This window comes from Drosophila grimshawi, unplaced genomic scaffold, assembly GCF_018153295.1.
Source record: "Drosophila grimshawi isolate 15287-2541.00 unplaced genomic scaffold, ASM1815329v1 contig_311, whole genome shotgun sequence".
Lineage (NCBI taxonomy): Eukaryota > Metazoa > Arthropoda > Insecta > Diptera > Drosophilidae > Drosophila > Drosophila grimshawi.
This window is the reverse complement of record NW_025063098.1, coordinates 25,191,190-25,205,238: the sequence shown is the minus strand read 5'-3', so window position 1 is coordinate 25,205,238 and position 14,049 is coordinate 25,191,190. Positions and strand designations below refer to the sequence as shown.

At 38.9% G+C, this 14,049-nt stretch overlaps 1 protein-coding gene across 1 annotated transcript in view; it reads left to right on the top strand.

The window, feature by feature from the left end:
- The window catches only part of LOC6568024 (hemicentin-2), a 34,443-nt gene extending 20,677 nt beyond the window's left edge, over positions 1 to 13,766 (top strand). The window contains exons 3-7 of the mRNA XM_032740761.2: positions 2,740 to 2,810; positions 7,757 to 7,917; positions 12,547 to 12,755; positions 13,183 to 13,288; positions 13,522 to 13,766. Coding sequence (XP_032596652.1) covers positions 2,740 to 2,810; positions 7,757 to 7,917; positions 12,547 to 12,755; positions 13,183 to 13,288; positions 13,522 to 13,637 — 663 coding nt within the window. The 3' untranslated portion in view covers positions 13,638 to 13,766. The remainder of the gene's footprint in view (positions 1 to 2,739; positions 2,811 to 7,756; positions 7,918 to 12,546; positions 12,756 to 13,182; positions 13,289 to 13,521) is intronic.
- Positions 13,767 to 14,049: the final 283 nt, after the last annotated feature.

Here is a 14,049-nt window from a genome sequence, read left to right as displayed (position 1 = left end):
TTAAACTAAGCTAGCACGCAGAGCAAGTCAAATTCATTTCCAAATAAATTATTGTAGCTAAATTGAAAACTAGTCTCATTCGAAGTTGTATTTTGTTATTATAATTGGATATAAAAATTCAATGAATCGAATTATTATTATTTAATCTAAAGTTAAGAGTATTTTTCTAGAATTAATGATAAGTACAATGCTGAATAAGCATGAATTAATTAATGAAATCTGTTAATGTGTAGATAATATATTTTAGAGACTAAATATACTAATACCATAAAATTAGATTAAATATTAAAATTGGTGTTCTTAAATTCTGTAATTTTGAAGTCATTTAATGCATATAATCTAAAGTTCCTGCTTATGTGTATATGTACATAGCTGGTCCTTCGAAATTGGCCTATAATAACAATTATATAATTGAAATAAATATATAAAATTATAGTGGGACCTCTACTAATTAGAGGTTCCCATTGAGGAGCCATTACTGTAGTCGCCAAAATATGGCTACTGTTCAACTGTCTGTGAAATGTAAAATTGTGTAGCGAAAACCTCCCCACCAGCGCCTAGTTAAAGTAACAATTATGATAACCATAGAATTTAATTGCATGCAAATGCCGAGATGCTTGCTGTATCTGTCTTTATACACAATATCTACACAGGGCTGGAGTGTCTGGAGTCATTAGAGCTAATTATCACGCCCCAGTCCAATTTGTATCTCGAACAAAGTCATCAATTTTTGTGGAGCACACAAAGGCAGCGGCCAGTAATTGGCCGCCAGGTCAAAGGCAAAATGAAATTCAAATTCTCGTGCGGCTCGCACACAAATTGTGGTCTTGCCCATGAATCGTGAGGCAGACAGCAGGCAGCAGGCGGCTGGCAGTTGGCAGCTGTTTCAACTTCAAACTGAGGAATATATTTAATGCATGGCGCAAGCAACTTGTGTTGTAAGTTGCCCAAAAAAGGAACAATGTTAATACTTCGTTGTCATGGTCAATTAAGTGCCAGCACACTGTAGACAACTGGCGCATGCCCGTTCCCCTCCGTTCCCCCTCACAGCATACAGTTTGAGAGGAAAAATGGAGAACTCGTATCTGAATGTTTGTCAATTACGGCCACTCGTAGCTATATTCCCACTCATACTTGCACTTATTCGCTTTACACTTTATGCCCATCGCTGGAGTCGTGTGGCATGCGTTGCATACGCCTCTTTGTTCGGCAATCGCATCAAGTGGCACAGTTGAGCGACTTCTTGCCTCCGAACGGGGAACTGGCTGACCGTCTAGAGCTCCATTCAAAATTGTTCTCACTGATGTCAGCTGAAGGACGTCCAGAGCATCCTTTTGACTTCGTTCAGGTTGCAATTGGGTTATTCAGAGTATTCCAAGCAGCAGCTTATTGTAATTCCTCCTTGTTAAAGGCACACAAAGACACAGACTACACGCTGAAAAAATGCCATTGAATGGAGAAAACAGCCAGGCAATTAAAGCTCGTTTTACTTTGTCAGAAAATAGATTTTTAAAATCTGGAATTGTTGATTGAAGACAACCGTTTTTACTTTTAAGAAGTTTAAGCATAGACACCGAATTTGTTAAGATTAAATGTATAAGTTCGTATATGTAAGGATATTTAAATTTTTTTAACAGAGATTATATTTTGTTTATTTATTTTGTGGAAAGTTGAGACTGCTGTTTAATGTGAAATTAATTTAATCACACAGTATTTGGTAAATCTTTACCATAATTAAATGTGGCACACTCACTTCGTGCCTAATGAGTCCATTACGACTAAATTGAGGCCGAACATATTTGACGACATTTGTGTCTAGGTCGAAAATCAATAGCAAAGTGTTGAATCGACAAAACAATTTCCCTGTAAATTCAGCAAGCCCAAATGCAGTCACAAGTGCATTTTAGATTTACTAAATGCGACACATTTCGATAATATCAGAAGAGGAGAGGGGGAGCAGTAGTAGGGATGATAGTCGGTCTGGTTGTCTGTTTGATAAGTTAAATGCTTAGTTTCTGCTTTTAATTACATTTCAATGTTTGTATCTGTGACTGCGTTTTGTTTGCCAAGCATTGCATACATTTCGGTGCATTAATTTACTCTCGGTTTTGGGCTATGGCAATTTTGGTTTGAACCAATTACAAAGTCACCCACCCCGGCCTTTTATCAATTACTTGTTGATAACTTGAAACATTCAACAGTGTAATTGCCGCAGGTTGTCCCTTTGTGTTGATATTAATTAATGTTATCTGCTTCAGGTTGCACGTTTGACCGTATCTCAAATTAATAATTGCATTAATTTGTTTAATATTTAGTTTAAGAAAGCATGTTAATCCGCTTTCAATCACACAATTGATAAGCTAAACGCCACACAATTTGCATTTCTGTCGAGTTGCTGTAAGTGTATTCAGTATACAGAAATGATGTGCATATATTAATTGTGTCTATCACACATTGAAAGTAAAGCTCATCAAACAATCGTATTTAGTTTCAGTATTATAGTGAGGGATATAAATGATAACAAATGATAAATAGTGAATATTAAGAATACATACTAAATCGCTACAGATTCATTTTCTTTCAACTTCCGTAGAAATCATTTTATAATATGCTGAAATTGAAATGTTTCCTTAAATGTTATGCATTTTTAATTTTGAAATATATAAAACACATATCCAAATATACTATTAATGTGAATATACAAATTAAAGATAATTTTTTTCTTCCTTTGCTCTGCAGGTAAAGCAGCTTGGCAACAAATCCGTTTCCTGGATTCGTCTACGTGATGGCCACATACTCACAGTTGACAGGTAATTGATGGATATTTATTATTGGCTAATAAATACTTGGAATTTTGTATAGCTTTGCTCAATATAACAAATAACTGATGCAGTGTTAAAATTCAAAATAATTGCTATGAATTCAGGTTTTGCTGCAACCTGAATCTATTATTATTTGCTCTCATTGACACCAAAAATATTCTTCATTGATGAATCACTTACTTATGTGTGCATTGGCCTTGAAGCTGTACAAAATTCCATTTGCAATCCAGCACGCTTGCGCATTTATTATTTCAATTTAATATTTATAATTATTAGAATTATTTCATATCTCCATTTAAGCACATGAGTTCTAATGAACCTCGAGCTCATGAAACTGTTGCTCATTTCTAATTCAGACTCCGGCTTAATTACTTGAGCATAATGTGTTTATTCAAGTTGTTGGCTGAAGCTTTTGGCAAAGGATATAAAATAACATTGATAGACAAATAACGAATTTAGTTTATTGTCTCACGCATACAAAGGAAATCCGTATTGCAGATGTTTTTACATATGTTTAGGATGAAAATACACAGAAACATAAGTGAACGAATGTAAGTTCTGATATTTGTAAATACTTGTGTAAATTGAAATATTTTGAGAAATCTTAAAATGATGCAGTTAAGAGCCTTTTGCAAAATGAAAATCTGAATTCGAACAAATGTGTCGAGAGAGAAAAACTGTCACAAGATACATTTTACATTGGAATTTACATAGATCTATTTATTTTCACAAAAATTGTCATATTGTAGAATATTTTTTTCCCTTTGTCTTTACTGCAACTGCAGTAATGCTCTTGATACGAAAACAATTTGCAGTAAATTGTATAAAGTGTGCCAAGTGGCAACGTGTATTTCAATTTCAATCTGCGTGTCCAATAACAAACCAACGATTGCTTCAGGTGAGCCCTCAATGAAGCCAGTTTTCTATAAGTGCGCACCACTTGAATATGTGTCCAATGTCCTTTGCCAACCCGTCCACGCTTCATCTCACACACAGTCTCTGGATTCTATATGACATGCGAACCAGAAACACAAGTGTGTGCAATTTCTTTGCATTTTTTTTCGAAATCTAGCAAAACTTTACATTCAAGTGCCTTCGTCTCTAGCTTATTCTTTACTATCCGCTTGCTAGTTGGCCGCCTGCTGTTTTAGAGTATAGGGATGTTGTGAGTTGAGTTGCGGGTAGCAAACATGTCCAGCTTATTACTTTGATAGAAAAGTAAAATCAATGAACCTTTCACATTAGATAAGGCGGCTGCCTGTTTGTCTGCCAAACGGATGAATGGCTGCTCCTGAATGAATGACTGTCTACAGCAAGGAAATGCGATTGGGCACACGTACGCATACAACCACGCTCACATACGTATACACACACACACACAGACTATGTGCAACAGCAACAGCAATAACTGCAATGGGGAGTTGCAGCTGGGCAAACAGTGAGGACCATTGAAATTAAGCCGAGATAGTGTCCTTACTGATTGCTTCCTTTGCCATGCGGCCTTCCTGCACAGCCACTTCCTTTCTCGGTCGATTGTGTGCGTGTCCTTTCCTGCTCCACTGTCTTATGTCACATTTATCTAGAAAGTTTTCTTATTCTACTACTGCTATTTCTCCTGCAACTTCTGCCGCTCTCCCAAAGATGTCTCACATACCTATCTTGCCGTCACACATAATGGAAATAGATTTGGAAAAAAAAAACTTTCAGCCACTGCACGTTGCATTTGCCAGGATCCTCAACTCTCAGTTCTCGGCCCGTGTCCTGAAATGTGTATTGTATAATAGCTCAAATGATGTGTTTACACTATCCTATAAATGTCACGTGCTTGGCGCCTTTTGTTTGCCCGTTGGACGCATCCTACTAGACTTTGTAGTAGTCCCCCGTACAACAGATTACTTCTGGTCAGAAGTTCACACAAGACAGCGCACACTCGTATACACACTCACATACACATACACACACACACACATACAAATGGCGGACATTTGTTTTGTTGTGTCTTGTGCTGAGACTGGGTAATTACGGTCAGGTGTAGCATGTCTACTTGTTATCTGTTATCTTCGCACCAGGGAAACATGTCATTTATTACAGGGGAATACTTAATACATTTAATACACACTCACACACACACACACACACACACACACACACGCACACACACCACATTTGCATTCCGTAATAATAACCGTACAATATTGATGGTAATTTAACAAATATTTATCTTTGTCAGTTGAATGGAAACTTCTTGTTAGGGACACAATTGGTTTATAGATTAGGCTGTGCTCATTGCACTGGTGACATTTCAATTAAAAATATTAACCATTTGTAAATATACTTTCTTATTGTAAAATTTTCTTGCAAAATATTTGAATATTCCACAATTTAACTGCTTTTCATATTAATATTAATTGTAGCTATGAAAAAACCGCAAAAAAAATCGATCAAGAACTTTCCAATTATCATACAATCGTAACAATATCATAAAGTTAAACTCTTGCAGCTTTCATCAGTATTGTGTTACCTTTTATGACCCAGCACAATAAACACATTCAAGCATTTGTATGTACAAACTTTACTGTTTTATTAACACATATTTTATGAGGATTTGTTGAATTTTTTATAGGTGTAGAATTTTATGCATCTAGAATCAAAAACTCATGACGAAACTTTTTACGAAGTCCTGTTTTTTGTGTCCTTTTAGACCCCAACATAAACTGCAGATGAAAACTTATGTTGTTACGGGTCGCTTTCTGACACTTGGGTAAGAAAACGTCCGAAAAGGAAGCTGAAGAAAATCGGACAAACGCAAAAGAAATGCAGCCGAGGAGTACGAGTGGAGGGGGGGCAATAGAATGTTGTAAAAATATGGAAAATAATGTGGGAAGAAGTCAACGGAACAGGGAAAAACTTCAAAACAAGATGAAAATTATAAAGTAACTACAAAATCTGGATAAGAAATACGGTCGTGTTGCAGCCGGGTAGAGGGGAAGATGAGAAGAGCGGCCACATGACTAAGCAAAAAGGAGGGCACGCAAAGGAAATGGCAAAAGTCATAAAATGTCGAGTTTTACGAGTGCAAAACGCAAGGGTCTAATCTGGGCTTAGTATCAAAACTTGTTAGTGCACGGGGAGAGCCAGACACAAGCCAAGGGAGTGGGAGACCGGGGAGTGGGAGTGGGAGTGAGTGAAATAGAAGGCGGGCGAAGTCAAGGGCTTGAAGCCGAGCGCCTAATAAGCAATGTCAACGCATGTGTGCAACGGGCGTATAGGGGGCGTGGCATATACGTTTTAGTTTCAGTTGGTGCACTTTCAACTGGAGACGGAAGCACTTTTGCACTTTGTGCAAATGGCAGAGGGAAGTTTCCGGGCGAGCGCCGCACAAAAATATTACAACAATGACATTAAATGCAACTTATTTTAGTGGACCAACCCCACCACACCTCTCTCAGCATCCACTTATTTGCATGACTGCTGTTGTTGTTGCAACAGTTCATACACAACAGTGTCGTTGACTTTTTGGAGTTGGGGGCTTATTTTAGAGCGGGAGGTTGCCGCATGTTTAAATGCCGCAACTAAATAATGTTGAGTGTCTTTTGAGTGGCCATTAGCAGTGGAGCTTAGTAGGCAAGTGGGCCTGTTTTTATAGCCGCTGCTATTACTGTTGTTGTTTGTTTGTTTGTTCCACTGCCACTTGCGAGTGTTGCACATTCACCATGCAATGCAATTGTGGCACTCGGTTCGAGTTGCTTAAGTGTTGGCGTAACTATAAACTCGTAGACTCGCTGACTATCTAAGTCATTGCTTTGACTTATAAGATTGCCGAAAATACTTTAATTATATTCCTTGAAGACCGTAACTACATTTATTCTCTTTCAAGATTAAGTTGGAAAATATTTAAAATAATTTGAAATTTGTATACCCTGAAACCCCGGGCCACAGGGACATAGCGGAAAACGAGGCGGCTGATAAGCAAGCAAGAATGGGGACAGAAAGGCCCCTAACAGGACCAGAACCGTATTGTGGCATAGTCAGTCACATTATACGACTGGAACTTAGAAACGAGGAGAAACAGAGACGGCAACGGAGCTGGTCAGAGGCAGTAGGACTCCGACAAGTCAGACGTCTCTTGGGTGGTTATAATCTTGACCGATTTAAGCAAGTTATAACCATGGGAAAGAACAGCTTTAGTATACTTACCGGTCTATCGACGGGACACTGTAGACTAAGAAGTCACCTAATAGTAGCGATCTGTGCAGGTTTTGTGAAAGACAGGAGGAATCCTCGATGCACATCCTAGCAGAATGTATCACCTTAACTAGAAGAAAACGCAGCATCCTAGGGGTGCATGTTTTGAAGGAGTGCAGAGACATAGAAGACCTCAACCCAACAAAGATCCTCTCGTTCGTGCGGAAGCTGGGGCTGATGGAAGAACTATAGGCTCAGAAGGGGGCACAATAAATCAAATAGGTCGCGGTGCAGTTTACCCCACAATAATAATAATAATAAAATAATAATACCCTGAAACCTTTAAATGCACGCGTCTGTCGCAACTCGGCGGTTTCACTTCTGGCTTGTGAATAAAAACAAATGCTGCCTTGGTTTTTGTTTTCCCTTTCAGTACGTGTGCCAGCCAAAAGAAAATAGAAAAGAGAAATTCCACATCTGCACTTGAGGGAGCAAAGCTCTTTAAAAGGCAATTCCGCAAAATAACTGGAAATATATATTTAACTATATATATCCTAGTCAAACTCACTCGACTACAGCATTCCTGCTTGTTTTCTTTTCATCTGTCTGCAATTTAATGAGCTTGAAAAAAAATAGAGAATTTATAATACCAGTGTAATTTAATGTTACAAAAAGCATAGAATGCAGTTACTTATCCACATTAAATTATATGCTACCTAATTACCTACTCTACACTTTTATTATTACAGAGCTGTCTTCATTGCGGATCAGCGCTTTCTGGCACTCAAACAGCCAGACAAATACTGGACACTGCAAATCAAATATGTGCAGGCGCGGGATGCTGGCACCTACGAGTGTCAGGTCTCCACGGAGCCCAAAGTCAGCGCGCGCGTGCAGCTGCAAGTTGTTGGTAAGTCACAAGGTCCTTGGACAAGGACACGGACATGGACACGGACACGGACACTAATACGGACACAGACACGGACACAGACTTGAACACGAGCAAGAGCCGAGAACTAGTGCTTGGCCAGCTGCAGGCCAGAGCATATTGGGCGCATGCAATTAGGACATAATATGAAAGGTCAAGAGGCAACGAGCATACGTATACATAAACACATGATATGCAAATATACACATATATATATATATATACATCTCTATATAAATATGAATATGTTCATTTGAAAAGTTTTTGGAATGGTGTGCACTTGAGGGCCTTTGCTCAGAGCCACGTTAGGCACGACTGACCAGTGCCACAGCTTGACAGTCCAACGAGTTGGATTGCGAAGGAGTGAGACAGGTGCTGTCTACATGTGCCGGAATCTTTGCATCTTTGATAAGGCGACTGCAGTTGAAATTGTTCACAAAACTGCATTTAAATTGCGGTGGATGCTGTATTTCCATTGAAAATATTTTTGACCCCGCACTGAGCAATTTCTCCCAAGTTTTTTAACGAGAAAACTTTTATGTGAGCTTCTCTTTTTGGGTTCGTTCAACACACACACAAACACAAGAATACGCACACTTCAGGCCAAAAAAGTTAATTAAATTTCATGTGTGCACTCCGAACACACACACACACACACAGAGAGAGACCCCACACACGCACACAAAACACACAATGCAAATGACCATAAATGCCTTGAGGTAAAATAAAATTGAACCGAATGAGGAATGTGTATTGCTAATTGACATTAAATGACTAAGTGGGCCATCACACTTGGTATTAAATTAATGAATGTCAATTTTCTTACCTAAAATGTTCCAAATGGAAGGATTATATACAATCACAGCAATTTGATTACAACAAAGTATTTTGCAATTTTGCTGGTTTTCTTATAGACAATTATTGTGCTCGTAGAAAGAAATTTAGGTACTGAAATATTTCTGAAAATATCCAAGCTTTATTTCAACTAGTTTCCAGCTGTTCAATCGAAAATACTAAAATTATTTATACGATTATGTCTCTCATGCGCCTCTCGAATCCATACCAAGTGTTAGTTCAGAAACTAAAAGTAATTTGCATTTTGACAACCCAATTGATTATCATGCCATACAAGATACACTTTTGATTTTATGTTGGCCAAGATAACGGAAAAAATCGAAGCTAAAAAGCAAACGGATACGGCGCTAGCAAAGGAGGCTAGAACAGCGCAGACTCGATAATAATGCGCTGCCAAAAGTGATTTTCGCATTTCCGGTTAGGCTAATTTGTATGCCAAGCACTTGTGCCCAAGTGTGTTTGCTTGTGTGTATGCTTATAGGCATCGGGACACCACTGTTATGTGGCATGTCGGGGCCAACAGGTATCCCGTATGAATGGGAAGCCCGTGCCAAATGCTCGACAAGCTTGACAAGCAGACAGCAGAAGAGGGGGCCAACAAGTAAATTATATATGCGCGGCCACATTTTGCGTTAATCTAACGACAAGTTGAGCGCATAAAGGATTTCTATGCGTTGCCGAGATCGACTCTTGAATACAATAGATTTTGGGCGCTGTCAAGGGAGGCTAGAAAAGGAAAACAGCCCTGCAGCCTTTAGCCTTTTTCTATTGGCGGATTTCTTGGCCAGGAACAGGAACAGAAATAGGCAGCAACCATTATTTGCAGCCATTTGGCACTGCGCCGCCAGCTCGTGGCCCATTTCGAACTTGGCTTTGTCTAGTTTGTACACTCGGAGAAAAGCAAAGTCTTGTCGAACATTGCATTTGAATTTTTGACAAATTTAGAGATAAATAAAAATATGTTCATATCCAAGTGCAAGAAAAATTGGTTTTGGTTAAAGCTATTTAAGGTGCACATCTATTTTATTATGTAGAGGATATATTTTTTTTAGTGTAGCTCCTTGAAAGCCTGATTTGGATTGCTGACTGTGGTGTTCACTCCGCTGCCATAACCATTATCGCCAGCACCTAGTTCCCTAGTTTCCCAATGCCCCTTTGCTGTATTTTCTGATTTTTCTTTCTCATGTTTTTTTTTTTTTTTTGGCTTGCCTTTTTTTTTTTTTTTTGATTTTGTGCCCTGCCATGTAATTTGTATTTATTGCATCGTTTTGTCTGTGCAAACGACTAAAACTCCCTTTGCATGTTGTCGATTTGCGCCTGGCCGCCTCCCTTCTTTAACACTCCCGCTGCCTCGTGCCCACTTTAGCGCAGTCTGCTCTGTGGCTGGAACTGGACCTGGACCTGGACCGAGTGGTGTTCATGTTGCTCCAGCACCCAACGTGGACCAATTGCCAATGTATTTTATGCTCGGCTCTGTTTGCTGTTGCTCGCCTGCCTGCCTGATGCTTGATTTCTGAGCCCTCTTGGCCATTGGCTCGTTGGGGTAATGGGATCGTAGTTTTCGGTCAATTTGTTATGCCAATGCGTGCGTGTGTGTTCTCTCGAATTTGTTTTCTTTGTTGTTGGTTAAAATGTCAGTTTCTTTGGTTTTGGCTCATTAACTTGATGGTTTTCTCCGCACAATGGTTAAAATGAACGCAACAACTGGCAAATTATTGGAAACGTTTGAATAATTGAATTTATCAGCCAGTTCGTAACATTCATTGTAATGCTTTAAAAAATCATTAGGCTTAAACATCACTTTGTTACTCAAACAGTGACAAACTGAGCTCCACAGTGTGAATTTGTAATCATTGTGCTCTCAATATGTTTATTCTTTATATAGACTAATCACCGCACATGTCTCAAATCTGTTTTATTTATATACATTTTGGTAAAAACCATTCGGAACAGAAAATTGAATTTTCGCCCATTGTGCGCCAATCCACACCCACATTCACACACACACATACACACACACAAATTCATTTGCAATGAATGAATTTATTTTTTTCTGCATCATTGAACGACAAACTAGATTTGGTTTTATGAGATTTGTTTTCTGCTCATCTCATTTGGCTTCCAGCTTCCAGTTTCCTCTTTCCATTCTTTTTTTTTATGCTCATTCATTTACAGCATTTGGTGGGGCTCTGTTCGTCTGCTTATTTAATTTGCTGCTAATCTTGTATAGCCAAATCCGATTTTTTGTGGGGAACGCATTTCGTTTTGACGCTTTCGGTTTTATCTCGCCATCAAAAGTGACAATTTCGAAATAATGTTCATGGCAGACGCAGCCTTTGCCACCCGGTGGGGCGGACTGCAAATTTGAAACTGTACTAATTTCCCTAAAAGCATTTCGCCATAAACCCAATTAATTTAAGTTGCCGTAATTCTTTTCACACTATTCGCCCATTGCTCCCATATTCCTTTGTCCTCCCTGCATTCAGTTGAGAATTAGCTAAAATTGTGGTTAAGGCTTTTGAAAGTTTTCTCTCTGTTCTCTGTGGTCATGTGGTTTCGTTGACGCTTATCTTACTGTCACTTACCAGTACAAATGCACCCAAATTTAACTTATATCTTAATGAATTTTTGTTAAGGATTCCGTTCACCGTTGGATATTTATACAAATTTCAATCAGTTTTTGCTGGAAATAATATTTTGTCATTTAGTTTGTATACACAACAACTCCTGCAGAGAGATTGCCATAGATTTTATATCATTTTTGACAAATTATTTACTAGAGCAAAAAAAGGAAGGGAAGAACTGACTCTGGGACTGGGTGTGGGAATTGGGATTTGGGGTTAAGGGACGCTGGCTAATAATATTGCATATGCTCTTAGCTGTGGTGTGCATATTCAGTCAAGCGACTGGAAAAACTAACATGCACAACACGACGATTTTGACAAGCTGACACAGTTTGGTGTCAAACCAAAAAAGGAAAGAGCCTGCACACACACACACACACACACACACACACATAGTACACACATGCGAGCAGACAGCAAGCATTTTGTGCAAATTCTCAGCACATACGTTCTGCACAGTGTGCGTATGTGGGTAACAGCAGTGTAAACCCGTCGTATACGTGATTTTTGTCGAATTTGAAAGCGCACGTTGCCGTCGCCGTCGCCGTCACCGTCGCCATCACCGTCGCCGTCAACGTTGTCTAGCAGAGCGAGAGGTGAAGGAATTGCAGAGGCCAGCAACATCCCGTGATGTGATGTGTAAATGTATGTGCCAACAATTTCAACCTTCGTCTATGTATTTTTTATAGCATACAAACTCGCATTTTGACACAACTTGTAAGTTGTAACTTGTAACTTGTAACATGTAACATGCAACTTGCCGAGGCATAGTTTGTTATGCATGTGCGTGCCTGTAATGCTTGGGGTGTGATGGCAAATGTGTCTGGGGTGGGGTGGAGTTGGCCAACTGATGGAATCAGTAAGTGAAAAATTGAAAAGTGGATTTGCCCGCCCAGCAGAGCATGGTGCGCAGATTTACGTGTGCGACGTGACTGGCTGCTGTTAATTCAATAGATTAGTGCCAATGTCACAATTTCACACAGACACGATTCCCATTTTCCATTGAGTTTCACTCCTCATCATCATCATCATCATCAACATCAACATCAGCAACAGCAACAGCAACAACAACAAAATTATGACCTCATTGTGATTAGAACATTTCTGTTTGGCATTTGCTTTGCCGTTACAGTTCCTCGCACGGAGATACTTGGCGAACCGGATCGCTATGTCAAAGCTGGCAGCAATGTCGTCCTGCGCTGCATTGTGCGTGGCGCCTTGGAGCCGCCAACATTCATCATGTGGTATCACGGTGCCGAGCAGCTGGCCGCTGATTCTCGTCGCCATCGCACGCAATTGGATCCGAATTTGCCAGAGGCCAGCGGTGAGGGCCAGAGCACGGTGAGTCCTACCAATTGTTCCCTTGTTGATTTTAATTTAATTACTCTTGATTTCAAATTGCTGTTCGCTGTTTTGTGTGCCCATGTCCGTGTCCTGTGCGTTTTGCTCTGTGTCTCTGTCTCCCCCGCTTCATCTATCTTCTTTGGAGCAGAAAATTACAATATTATTTCATACTTGCCTCACTGATGTGACATTTCCTGCCACGCCCCACAGAAGTTTTTAAGGAAAATTGGATATGCCCTTTGGCAACGTGACTCGCACACTCGTTAAATATTTAGCTTACGTGTCAGAGACTTGTCATAAACGTGGCTATTTTATTCTGCTGTTCAAGTTTAAGTTAATGCGTTAAATAGAAAGCACTCTTTGCAATAATACCTTTAATAAATGCAAACATATATATGTTCATTTTTAAATCCGACATTTGCAGATTGGCTCATTAATCATCGAGTCGGCCAAGAAGCGTGATACTGGCAATTACACTTGTAGTCCGTCAAATAGTCCCAGTGCGACGGTAACGCTCAACATTATAAATGGTAAGTGCAAAAAACCACTTTATGACAGAACACGTCTAAAGACTTAAAACTACATTTCGGAAATAGTAAAAGACTATTAAATTTATATATATGTTTTATAAACTTGACAATAAAAAAATGAAAATATATGAATATTATTATTCTTTTTTTAAATTAAAAAAAATAGATAAGAACGATGTTTTATCAAAATGAATTTCCTTGTTATTGAGCTTAAGTTTTTGTGATCATTTTAGGCGAATCATCGGCCTCGGCGGTGACGTCATCAGCGCCTATTACACGGGCATACACTTTCAGCATTCTGGCATTGTTAATCAGTGTTATACTCATTGGGGTTAAGCAACGCACATGACAAGTTGAGGCTGCAGTCATGAATATGATTTAAGCTAAGGAATATTAGGAAATGAGGAAACGCTGTTGAAGCACAGCAGCCATTGGCTTAAGTAATATACAAATATGCAGCCAAAATTATAAATATACAAAAAAAAAAACATAAATAGAAAAAAAATACAAATAATAAAATGCAAAAAAAAATTAATCGAGTACATGTTGTAAGTTAGTTTATTTTATTTGCTAACTAGTTAAATAAAAGGAAAAAAATACGTGGAGAAAAACGAGGAATCTTACAATGGTACAGAAGTTTTTGACTAGCTTCAACGGCAAAGAAAGCAACAAAATTGTTCTACAAGCTCTAAGCATATAGTCGTACAACTTTAGACATAAGCAAGCATACATATACATAAATATGCATTTATATATTTATC